The sequence below is a fragment of the Diabrotica virgifera genome, chromosome 5, assembly GCF_917563875.1.
Source record: "Diabrotica virgifera virgifera chromosome 5, PGI_DIABVI_V3a".
Lineage (NCBI taxonomy): Eukaryota > Metazoa > Arthropoda > Insecta > Coleoptera > Chrysomelidae > Diabrotica > Diabrotica virgifera.
The window spans coordinates 230,984,344-230,998,801 of record NC_065447.1 but is presented as its reverse complement, the minus strand read 5'-3'; the positions used below and the strand labels follow the sequence as shown (position 1 = coordinate 230,998,801).

The following is a 14,458-nucleotide window of genomic DNA, read 5'->3' as shown; positions in this document are numbered from 1 at the left end:
CAACAGGTAAAAGCCTGGATAAATATCGATTAAATGGAATCACTATCTCAAGGAAAATTATAAAAAACTGCTAGCAAGTGGAAAATCTTCTTCTTGTTGTACTTTGTGCTTCACCGCACGTTAGCAATTGTCGGCACTCCTCCAATCCTTTATAGAGTTCCGTTTTCGGTGCTTCGAAGTATGATGGCTACATCTTTGGACTTACACTAGTTTCTTATGTTTTTTAGCAAGAAACGATGTTTTCTCTCTGGACCTAGGCGACTTTGTATCATACCTTGGAAAATCAGGTCTCTTCTCTCATATATCGAGTTTTCACCGCGAGTTTCAGTCCGTGTTATTGCGAAGGCTGTTGTACCCTCTCCATATTCACAGTTCATAACCCCGTTATATTTGAGGTTCTATATAGCCTCGGGCACAAGACAGATCCCTGGGGAACTCCGGCCGTCACGTCGACGATCCTGCCCTTCTCCACCATAATCCTTCTTGGACAAATGCTCCGCCACAACATTCATCAGGTAACCGGGATATTATCTCTACTCCATTGCTTTCATTTTTACCTCGTTCTACTGCCACCAGTGCGGCCGCTCAGTGGTATTCATTCCCTCTGTTGGCAATGCGTCGAATACACTCACTATTGCATCAGCATCAACCGCGCGTGCTTTTCCCTTTGAAAAAACCAAATTGCCTCGGGGATAAGCATCCTGATCTTTCAATCATGTCATCGATGCGTCCTCGCAGCATTCTTTCATTCAGCTTACCCATGCACGGAAGAAGGCAGATGAGGCATTACTTGGTCTAGATATGATGTTTTGTCGACCGAGTACACACATATGTTTTTTTCAGTCCTAAATAGTCTATACGAAAACCGAACAATTCTTGTTATAGTAACCGATTATTCCAAATATTTATAGTCTCGAATGATACCTCAAAAGTTCAGTGTCCTTACTTTACTATTAACATATTAACAGACATTTATTTCCAGTTTATAAATTATTTAAACAAATCCCTCCCTGACACCAACAGGGTCTGGGAACAGTAACGTTAAATTAAACACACAATCGGTTTTAAATAAAACTTTTTGATAATACAATGAAATTATAAAAACAATTAGGTATCGCAACAAAAGGCATCAAACAGGGATGTGGTCTATCACCTACACTTTTTAACATATACGTCCATCAGGCTTTGAAAAGATGGTAAGTATAGAAAACGTGGAACAATAGGCATACCTGTACAAGAGAATATATAACATTCACTACTTTTCGCCGATGACAAAATCATTTTTGCACGAGACAGAGAGGACATGGAATACCTATAGTCCGTCCGCTATAACTTTTCCCATGTTGTACGATTCATTTTCAATCAAATTAAGTCAAAACATAAATTGAAACGAACGTCGATGTGTAGGTATATATATTTTGTATACTGTATACTATATACTACACACACCGGCGTACGTTTCACTTTCTGTTTTGACTTAATTTGATTGAAAATGAATCGTACCGCATGGGAAAAGTTATAGCGGACGGACTATATATTATATATAATATGGAAGAGTATGAGCTATGGGGCTCAAGATAAATATGTGTAAGACTTATGTAAGTAGTCGATCCTAGGTTGCAGATTTCAACTTAAGTTTAAAAAAGACTATTAAGAGGTGTAAGCTTTTTAAGTATTTAGGGTCAATGAAAATCCGATATGGTATGCTTCTTTTCATGAGCATTTTTCAGTGCGTCACAAATGATAGAAAAAAAGGTAAGTCCGTGATAATATACATTTTAGTGACATGACATTTTAGTTAAATCTGACAGTTGTCACATTTTATTTGCAATTTGGCATAAAATCAAATCAATTGTGTTTATTGCATTTATAAAATGCTATTTTCTTTGATTTGTATAGTCTTATAAATTATACAGATTATATTCGTAGATATATTATATAATTCGTAAATATTTTTTTTCGATTATAGCGCTATCTATTGACAACTAGAATAAATGTTATAAATGTCACCGACGAAATGTAATCACCGACGTGCGTTTTTTTCTGTTACATGCAATTTAATGCGTTAGAAAGAAATCGAAAAACTGTGACACACTGAAAGATCCTCATGAGAAAAAGATTAGCTACTTGTATGAAAGATTCGGGGAAAATATAACGGGGATAACAAGCCACGAAAGCACTCCATGACAACATTAACCAACGAAAACAAAAAACAATCTTTCAGAGCATAGTGCTGAATATTATCCTACCTATATATGGAGTGGAAGTATGATCAATGACAACAACAATACGAAATAGAATACGAACAGTTGAATTGGAGTTTATGAGAAGATGTATACAAATCACCAGAGAGGATAGAATAAGAACAGAGAAAATATGGAACAAAATGTAAGTAGAAGTAGAATGCTCAATTACAAAAAAGTTGGAAAACAGAGCCCTGCGATGGTAAGGGCATGTACAAAGAATGCCAGAGCACAGGTGGCCGAAAAGAATACTGATAACTGTGACCCGTCGGGGAGACGGGAGAGGAAGAGCTGCTATGAATGAGATGGAAAACTTACATGGAACTGCTATGATAGATATCGAAAAGGTACCTCAGAGATGGCGACTGGGAGAAGAAAGTGCTGTGGAGGACGAAAACGGAGAACTCATAATGGGAAAAAGCCGAAGAAGAAGACACTTTTTGCTTCTTCAATATTTTTTTTATTGTAGGTACATACCTACCTACTTTATGGCAAATTGTAATCAACACACAAAAAAGACACTGGAACTACTGGTCTTTGAAGAAACTTAACGGCATTTAAATATAATGTACCTTACCAGAAATTGATTGCTTTTTGTGATTTGGATTTGATTGTCGAGAATGTCTCATAGATGAAGTATTATCGAGTATTTTAGAAAAAGACAGAATTGGAGAAGTAGATTTTCATTTTGATTGTCAACAATTACATACTTGGCAACAATGTTATTTCGAAGCGGGAATCAATGACAGTACTTAAAAAATGACGGCTAAATTGTTATTTTAGGTTGGTTGTTATTTGTTATGTCTGTCAAAATTGGTAAGTTTTTCCAACAAAATCTTAAAAACACAATAAAGCTTTTCTTTTGTAGCACCATCCGATATTTTATGCGAATTTCTGGAGGTAGTAATTCATAATATTGTATACATTAGGAAGCTGTACCCTGAAACAATTTTTTCTAGAAAAAGGAAATATGGTGTGGTAGTTTATCAATGTATTCAGCCCGATGTAAATAACTATATTACAGAAGTTTTAAAAAGTGTTAGCTTCCATTCCAAGAAGAGTCAACTAAAAGCAATCTTTATCTGCTTCTTTTCAGCAGGATCTGTTCAAGAGAAGTATGTTTTGGAGATATTGGACCTCAAAAACATTATTGACGCGTAAGTGTAGAGAATCCCAGGAAAAGTGCTCAATCTGATACTGGGTGCTATGAATAAAAACAGAGTATAAAGTTGGTATAAACTTCGAGTATGTTCTCATGAGTAGGTATGAGCGTAAAGTTTGTACTCTATTTCATATGAATAAACATGATGTGATGACATTCTGCTCACAGTAATAAGAGTAGATAATTTATCATCAATGGTGCTACAGCCCTATAAAAGAGTCTCGACCTTCCCAAGTCTATTACACCAGTCAGTTCTATCCATTGTAACTGTGGCCAGTTCCCTACGCCTATTTTTTTACCATCCTCATCTACACCATTCTTCAATCTGAGCTTTGGCCTACCACTATGTCTACTTCCCACGTGTTGTGACATAAGGATTCTTCTAGGAGGGTTGTTCTGCTGTGATCTTGCTAGATGTCTTGCTATCCTATTTTTATAAGAGATCTATGTCTTTACCACCAAATATATGTTTATATCTGTGGTATGTCTCGTAGTTGCACCTCCTCCTCCAAACACCATTTACACAGATGCCACCAAATATTCCTCTCAGGATCCTTTGTTCAAATATAAGCAGAAGGTTTTCATCTGCCTTGGAGATGGTCCATGTCTCCAATCAATATGTCAATACTGGTTGTATAAGGGCTTTGTGTATGGTTATTTTTGTTTTTTGGCTTAAGTTTCTGCTTCTCATATTTCTACTCAGTCCAAAATAGCATTTGTTTGCTAGGATTATCCTTTGCTTGATTTCTTTTGTCATGACATTCTCCTTGGTGATCAGGGAGCCTAAGCCTAAGCATGTGAATTTGTCCACCACTTCAAAGGTAGAGTTATCAACTGTGAATTGGTGACTGATATTTCTGGCTCTATTGTTGGGTGTTGATGCTATCATCTAAGAGTAGATACTCTCTATTTAATTTTTAAACTTGTCTAATTGATAGCGTTAGGTATAATCTTGCATTGTCTTTTATTTAATCAATTAATCAGTGTATTGTCTTGTTACAATGAGTAAAAGCAGTGAAGACGAAAGTAATAAAGGTTGCGAATCCCGAATGGAATTTGTAAATATGTTACGTGATTTGCCTCTATTTTTGTCACAAGTCACAAACACTAGCTGCCGATTATCAAAATTAAAAGCACTTGAAGCAATGAGATAACAGTGGGAGCTTAAGTCAAATCTACAAAAAAATTCATGAAATCCAGACTCAAGAAAAAGACTGATATTAATAGAACTGGAAACAAGAAAATTGTTCTGCAGAATTGGGAAAAGATAATGTAAAAAAAGAATGTGTGTACTTTGTATGCACGTAAGAAGTTATACTTCTATTATATGATTTCAACGAAATCAATATACTTTAAACAGTTTCTCTACTACTTTCCAAAAATTTTTATTAAAACAATACCAAAAATTAAAAAAATAAAAGAATAAAACACACACAAACACATTGAAAAATGCCACAAATGATTTCTGAACAATAATTGTTGCCAAAAATTTTAATTAAATACTTATTTTCTGAAAAAAATTATATAATAATATACTTACAATCATAAAATCTATAAAAAAAATAAAAAAATGATATAACTTGCATTGGGCTTGAACCTACTTTCCGTGTATCCCGCTGTATGAGAGTCGAATTGATTTCAAACTGCACCAACTTCACGTATACATCATGTGGGAATATACACAAACTGAACAACTTTTTGACATTTTGTTTATATGAACTTTTTTAAGTTTGATTTTTGTCGAATTAAAATACAACAATATATAGAGTAAGAAAACGATACATTAGATGAAAATTTGTAGAAAGTTTGTTCGTAATCAGATTATGTAAATTAAAGAATTGCCTACTAGGGGTATAGCATAGCAAGTACTTGGTAAGTACATTATTTTTTTCTATTTTCCAAATAGGTATGAAGATAATTTTTTATTGGAATACAAGTGAAACATTTAGAATTACGTACCTGTGGCTTTTCAAAACTATTTAAAAAGTCACTATAATTATAAATTTGATTTTATTTCTGTCCTCACAACAATAAAAACTAATATACAACATTTTTGTTTACCGATAACCTCCATATTGAACAATTATTGACAGATCATTTCAACATCCAATCAGAGCCTGTATAAAGACTAATACCAAACTGTCGGTGTGTGCATGCGCGCAGATCAATATAAATTCACCCTCAATCTCAATCGCGCCTAAAGAAGTATAACTTCAATAATTTGTTATAAGCAAGCTCTGCAGTATTTGTATTTCTCACAAGCACCATTAACCACAGTGCTATGTCAAAACTTTTATCTCCTAAAATGATTGTATCTGACCTAAACTCATTATTTGCATTGTTACAAATTTGAGTTGCTCCATATCTGTGAATCATTAATAGATCCTGGCCATGATGTGTCTACGCTTCATTGCAAGTGGCTTGAACATTGATACTGTGATATCCTTCACAATTGATAATATATTCATCACCATGAAGAGGTAGTTGTTTTATTTTTTTATGCAGGTGCAATTGGTCACATCCACAGCACACGGAAAAGTGTACTTTGCTTGCCATCTTTCTTTGCATTTTTCTATTACCTAGTCAGCAACTTACGTCACAGCCTTAGACACAGTAGTTGTGAACACCAATACCTTCTCCCATTTCTATTTGAAACCCTGGATCACCTACATATCTTAAAATATTTACATTTTATCAAAGTTATTATAGCCCCACTTCTTGTTTCTTCTGATTCTTCACTCAAAAAGTGATTTGAAACCCACTTAACATTTTCTTTATTATATCGATCTTCTTCTTCTTCTTCTTTACGTGCCATCTCCGCGACGAAGGTTGGCAATCATCATTGCTATTCTAACTTTTGACACTACAGCCCAAAAGAGTTCAGTTGAGCTGCATCCAAACCATTCTCTCAGATTTCTCAGCCAGGACATTTTTCTCCTACCTATGCTGCGTCTTCCTTGAATCTTTCCCTGCATAATTAATTTTAGGAGTTCATATCTGTCACCACGTGTTATATGACCCAAGTATTGAAGTTTTCTTATTTTGATGGAATCCAGTAGGTATCTCCCTGCTTTTGTGTATTCTTCTTAGTACTTTCTCATTGGTCACTCTGCCTGTCCAGGAGATTATCAGAATTCTTCGCTATGTCCACATTTCAAATGCTTCCAATCTATTGAGACATTGTTTATTAAGAGTCCATGTCTCCACACCATACAAAGGAACAGAAAATACATAACATTTTAGTACTTGCTTTCTAAGATTTAGGCTGAGGTCTCTACTACCTACATAATATTTAATTCATATTAGTGAATGCACTTCTAGCCTTTTCTATTCTAATTCTGATTTCTTTGGTATAATCATTTGTTTCACTAATGTTTGTCCCTAAATAGTTATAATTCTGAACTCGTTCTATCGTCTTATTTTTTACTTGTAGATTGATGTTTCTAATATTTTTCTTTGATATAACCATGAATTTTGTTTTCTTTATGTTTAGTGACAGACCAAATTCTTCACTCGTTGCAACAACCTTATCTAAAATTCTTTGTAGATCTGTAATAGTTTCTGCTATTAATATTGTGTCATCAGCATATCTAATTTCACATATGGGTAGGCCATTTATTTTTATGTCTGCTACTTCATCTTCTAATGCTTTTTTGAATATTTCTTCTGAGTATGCATTAAACAGTGATGGCGACAAGACACAGCCCTGTCTAATGCCTCTTTTGATTTTTATTTTATTGGCGTTTAATCGATATACTACTACCTAATCGTATTATATCGATATAATACTTTAAAGTCACGATCACATATACTTCTTGGTTTATAATATTTTTGAACACACGTTAAACATGAACTCAGCCATAGGTTTGCCAAGATTAAACTGAAGTCTGGTAACTATTAGACTCCAAATTTATGGAGTAGATTCTTATCTTAGAGAGTATAAAGATATTTTTATTCATATCAAAAATGAGAATATTCTTACAACAATATGTATTTTACCCTCGGAGATCGCTGGGAAAATTTCCACTCAAAAAAACAAAATTCAGTTTGGCAACACTGTATGAATGTTGATAGTAACATATCCCTTTTAAGATAAACAGAACTGTAATTTAGTCCAGACAAATTAATATATTTTTTGCCAACAAAAATGAGATTTTTCAACCAAATAATGTTTCAAATATGATGTGCAAAATAATTTTTAATTGGGTTCTGCCAATGAGCTTGCTTTTTTGTCATTAAAGTAGAGAAAACTTTAAATTTCACTCATTAAATCATTATCGTCCAATTATCGTCTTAATTATTTTAACTGTACTAATATCCGTCGACTAATTCTGAATGATTAATGGGTTGTTAAAACATTTTATCTGTAGCGGCTTCTGGAATGTCTTAAAAATATCGAATTTCATTGATAAAATATAGAATACCTACTTAAGCCAGGTATCGGCTTCTGTTTTTTATTCATATCACATAGAGTTTTTACTGCAAAATTTGGAGTATAAACTAAATTCTCATTTTTGTTCAAAATACTGACTGTGTGTATGTTTTAGTGATCCTCTATTAGTTGATCTGGAGCAGTGTATGAGGAATTTCATCTTAAGGCTCCACAACACTATCAATTATTTGGATGATTTGAGTGAGGATGCAACTTTCAGTGTACAGTTGCAAGTGACAACCTATTCAAACTTAGAATTTAATCAAACTCCTGTTTATGATGTATGTATCACATTTTACATTTAATTTATTTAGGTACTAACAGGTTAAGTGCCAGGCGTTTTTTCTATATGGTCCTTGAGCCCACCATTAAAAAAATTATTGCCTCATGAGACTTTTTTTATTCAGTTATTCATGTCGAGTTGGACAACTTTTCTATTTTGGAAAATTTTAGGGAGGGAGGCGTTTTGTAAATATAGAGGTTTCTAAACTTTGGTCTGTCTGATCCACCAAACCTTAAAAATTGGTTGGATAATATTTTGAGTCAATTGTAAGTATTTTTATCAAACAATCCTGCCAAAATCAACTGTGAGGGTACACATTTTATGACTCTTTATGATGCGCGTGCATGAGTCCCCTCCTATGGAAGTCATAAATGAAGATTTCTTTTGCAGGATTTTTTAATTTTTAAGGGCACTCCAGTTGTCGGGCCCACCAAAGTTTAGAAACCTGTATATTTACAAAAAGCCCCCCCCCCCTCGGAAAATTTTCCAAAAAAGAAAATTAATCTGACTCAATATGAATAACTGAATAAAAAAAGTTAAATGAGGGAGGTAATTTTTTTTTCAAATAGTGGGCCCAAGGACTAATATACTTATACAGACTGGGTATTTTCTTATCGTTGGTATGCGCCTTTAATAAGAGCAACAAAGGGACATCTTGGATATTAGTGCACCCTAATATGTCTGTGTAGACTTTGGCATTGGATCCGACCATCACTTGTATCACCGTTGCCGTATCCTCTATTTTTTCATACTATCACGTTATAATTTTTTGCACCCTCAAAAAAGCGCTTAGTTTTCTAGGTACTGACCACGGAGGGGTGAATGGCTTATTTTATTCATACTTTATATTTTCGAGGGTGCTGAAAACGAAAATGAGGTTTATTTTGAATTTTATGTGGGGAAACATTGTCAAAATCGCAATTTTAACCGAAAAATAAAAAAAATTAAATCACGTTTTTTGCGTTTACCTCGCTGCAACTCTGTTCCATTTTATTATTTTTTTTCTGAAATTTTTACAGTATATAGCTCTAACATTTTTGAAGACAATGGTACCTGCTTCAAGTTTTTATTCTTATAATGATAAAGGTTATGAATTTTTCAAAGAAAAAGGTGCGGATTTGTGCATTGCAAAGTTTAATCGCAAACGTTGTGTGACGAAGTTTAAAATTTAGCTTCTTAATCACGTTTATTTGAAAGTAGAGAGTACAAAGAAGTTTTCTGGTAAGTTTTAGATCAAAATGTTTTATAGAAAAAAATAGTGCAACTTTTAATGTCGACATTAGAAATCCCCAATATAACGCTTATTTTTTAAGGGACAGACAATCTAGGTCTAATTTCTCACCTTTAGTACTATCCTTGGATTATAAGCTTTTATTTGACACTTCATTTGTCATTCTACCTAGTATAATGACGGAGAAGTAATTCTTATTCTATTATTCTTGTAGGTACATTTAACATTGATTGAAATTATGAAAGACATGGCATGGCAACACTGTGACGCACAAACATAAGATTCAGCTGTGTGTTACATAGGGTGCACTAATATCCAATATGTCCCAACAAAGAGACATGTATTTATTATACATTTAAAACGGGTTAGAAGATATGGGACGGCCGAACTAGAAAGGGTCACCAAAAAATTTCGCGTCGTAGATATGGCTTTGTCAGACAGCGTTGCCAAAGTTGGAAATTATCAAAAGAAAATATGAAAGTAGAAAAAATAATATATTTAACTTTTTGTAAGCAGATATAATTAAAAAATTATTTAAAAGAAAAAAACTTAAGTAAAAAATATTGTTTTCACCAATTTTAAAAAATGTGAAAACGTTGAATTATAATTCAACCTTTATTTTTTTACTAGTTTTTTCTTTTAAATAATTTGGTTAGTACACTATTTGTTAACAAAAATTAACAAAATATTTTTTCTACTTTAATGGCTAATTATGCAAGTTTGTCTGTCCCAGAGACTTTGTAAACACAACTTTTCCGTTATTAGATCAGACATAAGGACAAATGAGGTGCGTAAGAGTGAAAGCTCTTAACCCAAGAATGTTATTGTATAAGGTGAGAAATTTGATCGCTCTTCCGGTTTTAGAGTTAAAATTGCAAGTACTATTTTACATACATACCATTGTACATGCCGAAATAGTACAAGCGACATATTATTCGACGCGCCTTAGCAAGATGCTTCCGCTTTCATTCAAGTCGGTCCGTCCGTCTGTCCGTTCGCGGATATAACTCTTAAGGCCGCGTCCCACCATCAAATAATTTGATCAAACTGGTTTGAGCAAACTGAAAGTGACAGTTAGTGACGTCACATCCTGAGTGTTCATTGTGGATAATAATGAAAAATTTTAATTTTAAATACAGTACAAACACGTTAGACAACTCAATACAAAAAATTTGATCAAACTAGACTGATAGTGAGAGCACAGATTTTTAGAATTTCAAAAAACTGCAATTGTGACGTCACTTTGACGTACTTCCGGAGTTTGCTCAAATTATTTGATGGTGGGACGCGGCCTTAACGTTATTAAAAGAGGTAGAATGACAGATAATGTGTCGAATGAGAGCTTATAACTCAAAGATGGTATTAGAAGTAAGAAATTTGACCTCGGACTTCCGATTATAGACGCCGAAATAATACAAGCAATGTACCTATTATTTAACACGCTTTATGTATTCGCAAATGTATTGTACAATTTCGGTGATTTTAAAACAGTACTTCCGGTTGCAACTCTGATACCATCTTTGGGTTATAAGCTCTAATTTGATACCTTGTCTTCGTCTAGCTAAAGCGCATCGAATAATATGTCGCTTGTACCATTTCGGCGACTTTAAAACACTACTTCCAGTTTCAACTATGCAACCGGAAGTGTGAGGTCCAATTTCTCAGCTTTAATAACATCCTTAATTCGACACCTCATACTTACTCAGTGGCGTTACAACCCTTCGAGGGTTTTAGATGACTCGACAACATGCCTTCACTTTTCTCTGTCTTGGGCAATCTCTGTCCAGTTCTCCACGCCCGTAGCTTGCAGGTCTACTGCTATATTATCTCGCCACCGAAGTTGAGTGTTTTAATAACGTAGGAGTTATTTTCGCGGACAGATAGACTTGCATAAAGCCGAAAGAATATAATGGTTTTCGTCTTGCTAAAGCGCGTCCAATAATAAGTCGTGTATAATATTTGAGCGACTTTAAAATAGTACTTTAAGTTTCAACTCTAAATCTGGAAGTGCAAGGTCAAATTTCTCACCATAATAAGATCCTTGTGTCATGAGCTTTCATTCGACAGCTCATTTGTCTTGTCTTATCTAATGACGGAAAAGTTGTGTTTACAAAGTCTCTGAGAGAAACAGAAATGCGTATTTATCCATCAAAACGATTTTTAGAAAAAAAATAATACAGTGATGAGCGAGCTAATAACCGGCAAAATAACGCAAAAGATGGAAAACATATTATGTTGTGAAATAAAAAGAGATGAAACTAGTAGAGGTGTAAAATTATCGATAGGAACCTATAAATTTACATTACATTAGGTACATAGTTTCCCTCCTTTAGACGCCTGTGACAGAAAACATGGATAATTTTATAAAATTCTCCTGTCACAGTTAGAGTTGTTATATTCCTCAGATACGTCTAAAGGTGGGAAACTATGTAATGTAATGTAAATTTATAGGTTGCTATCGATAATTTTACATCTCTACTAGTTTTATCTCTTTTTATTACACAACGTATTATGTTTTCCATCTTTTGCGTTATTTTGCCGGTTCTTAGCGCAGTCATTACTGTATATTAATTTTTTGTAAACAAGTAAGTACATCTACTAAACAAATTATTTAAAAGAAAATATAAGTAAAAAAATAAACTTTTCACATTTTTTTAAAAATGGGTGAAAACAATATTTTATTTTTAAATAATTTCTTTATTATATCTGTTTACAAAAAGTTAAATATATTATTTTTTCTACTTTAATACTTTTTTTGATAATTCCCAACTTTGGCAACGCTGTCTGACAAAGCCATCTACGACGCGAAATTTTTTGGTGACCCTTCCTAGTTCTTCCGACCCATATTTCTAACCCGTTTTAAATGTATAATAAATACATGTCTCTTTGTTGCTCTTATTAAAGGCGCATACCAACGATAAGAAATTACTCAGTCTGTATATGTCTTATAAAAACATTTTAATGTTTTGAGTGTTTGTAAATGTCCATAATCCTAATAAATAAATAATTTGTTTGAATCAGCTATTTTTGTCCACCCATTTGGGTGGATATTGATGTTGTATTTTACTGAAAACCTGTGAAGTCCACTCGTTTCAATGTACTAATATTTTTGTTTTTCCACGAGAAATTTAATGGTATTTGTAAAATTGTTATATGACAATAATTAATGAAAATATAGCTGTGGCACTTCTGAACAGTTCACAAGATTTTGTCTTAGCATTAGCACGGAGTACTTGTGTCCACCCAATTGGAGGTATTTAGCATTTAACCTGTTATATTTAACAATATAAACAAACCATTCTTTTTAGCTTCAATGTAAAAATTCTTATTTTTTAGCATTTTCCTTGGGTAGAAGTTAAAGAAACAGAAAATATTTGCCATTCTGCTGATATAGTACCTTTACATACGATAGAATCAGACATATTCAATTTGCAAATTTATATAGAAAAGTTAAATTAAACCAATAAATTGTTTTTCTCTCTCTTTAAATGGAAGATCAGGAAGTAAATAAAAAAAGGAAGAATCGGTTAGCAGTTTTCGAACATGTTGTACATAAAGAGAAGACCCCAAAGAAGAGAAAATCTGTTATATTTTCAGAAGAAGACACTTCTCCCTCTGAGTCAGAATTGGTTATAGATGATGAAGAACCGGTGGTAAGTAAATTGATCAACAACAAATAGACCAGTCTGTATCGTCGCCCCCCTTAGGTAAATTATTCCAATTCGATTTTTTTGTACAAACTTACTCAAAAAGAGGTCCTTATCGTCGGTCTAAATCGCAAATTGCCTAAATCACAAATTGAAAATTTTACAGGAGAGACAAAAAAGTGTGGAGTTTGCCTATGTCCTATGAGTAAAATAACTTTCGTTTAGCGAAATTGCCCCGAAATAAAATAATAATTGCGCTTGTGGGAATTGTCAGGCGGTAGATTTTACCGTCTACTACTAGATGAAACCAAAAAACAATTTTCGCAAAAAATGGACTTAGGCAATTTACGATTTAGACCGACGTTATAGCAAATCCACAGTCGGAAAATTGTTAAAACAATTTTTCTATAAAATTGACAGTTGTTGAGTTATATGCGATTTAAAATTTAAAAAACGCGAAATTGGCCATTTTCAAGACTAAAGTGACTAAATCAAAGTTTAAAGTCCTACATGATTCTAAAAAAATTTGTGTCATTAATTCATTACTTACTAAGTTGTTATTTTTAAGAGACTACGGTAGCGATCAACAGGTAGCAACAAACGCGTTCCAAGATTGCGGCTCTAATTTTGAATATTTTGTCGAGATATTTGGCACACATATTTGTAATATAATAAAGAATGGCGGTACAGAGTCCAATTTCAGAAATATGTTAGTACGTGGAAATTACTCTATAACTAAATAAAATATTGAAAAAAGGAGGCTGTACCGCCATTAAGAAGAAAAAAAACTTTCTTCAAATAAACTTTTTTATCCCATGCCTAGATTTTGTGTAATCTTGGAACTACTAAAATTTTTTATTTCTAACAAGAAATCGAACATATTATAACTAAATAACTAATTAGGCAACATACAGAAATTATCACTGTCATTTTGACAAACCTGCGTCAGATTTTCTCTGTTCTGTCATCTTTATTGATATCTGTTCAGTGCAGTAGTGTGGTAATTTAAGAATTCGCTATTGTTGTTTCATAGGAACGTAGTGTTTACTGATAGTTAATTTATTATATATTTGTTGTTGTATAAGTTGTTGGCCTCTTTGAAAGAATAGATTGTTGTTAATTGTGAGTTTTAGTTATATGTAGGTAGGTAAGTATATTTTACGTAAAAATATTTCAAATTCTAATGCGAGTATATAAAGTTTTAGGAGGATTTTTTATTCTAAAAATATTATCAATAGTATAACAAATTGGAAAAAGTAAATCAAACGAAAAATAAAGTGAAACCTTTCAAGAAAAAGTCCATTAAAAACCGTGCCAAAATTATGCGAAAATCAAAATTTGTTTCGCTTCACAACAAAAAATGATTATTTATTATTGTTTTATTATTAGATATTTCATGCAAATACCTTTCTAAATACCTATCTTAACATAAAATTTTCACCCATTTTGGTTTATTTTTA

At 33.1% G+C, this 14,458-nt stretch overlaps 1 protein-coding gene across 1 annotated transcript in view; it reads left to right on the top strand.

Annotated features, from left to right (window-relative positions):
• The first annotated feature begins 7,969 nt into the window (after nt 1-7,969).
• The window catches only part of LOC114327181 (histone H4 transcription factor), a 50,405-nt gene continuing 43,916 nt past the window's right edge, over nt 7,970-14,458 (top strand). The window contains exons 1-2 of the mRNA XM_028275713.2: nt 7,970-8,118; nt 12,688-13,004. Coding sequence (XP_028131514.1) covers nt 12,840-13,004 — 165 coding nt within the window. The 5' untranslated portion in view covers nt 7,970-8,118; nt 12,688-12,839. The remainder of the gene's footprint in view (nt 8,119-12,687; nt 13,005-14,458) is intronic.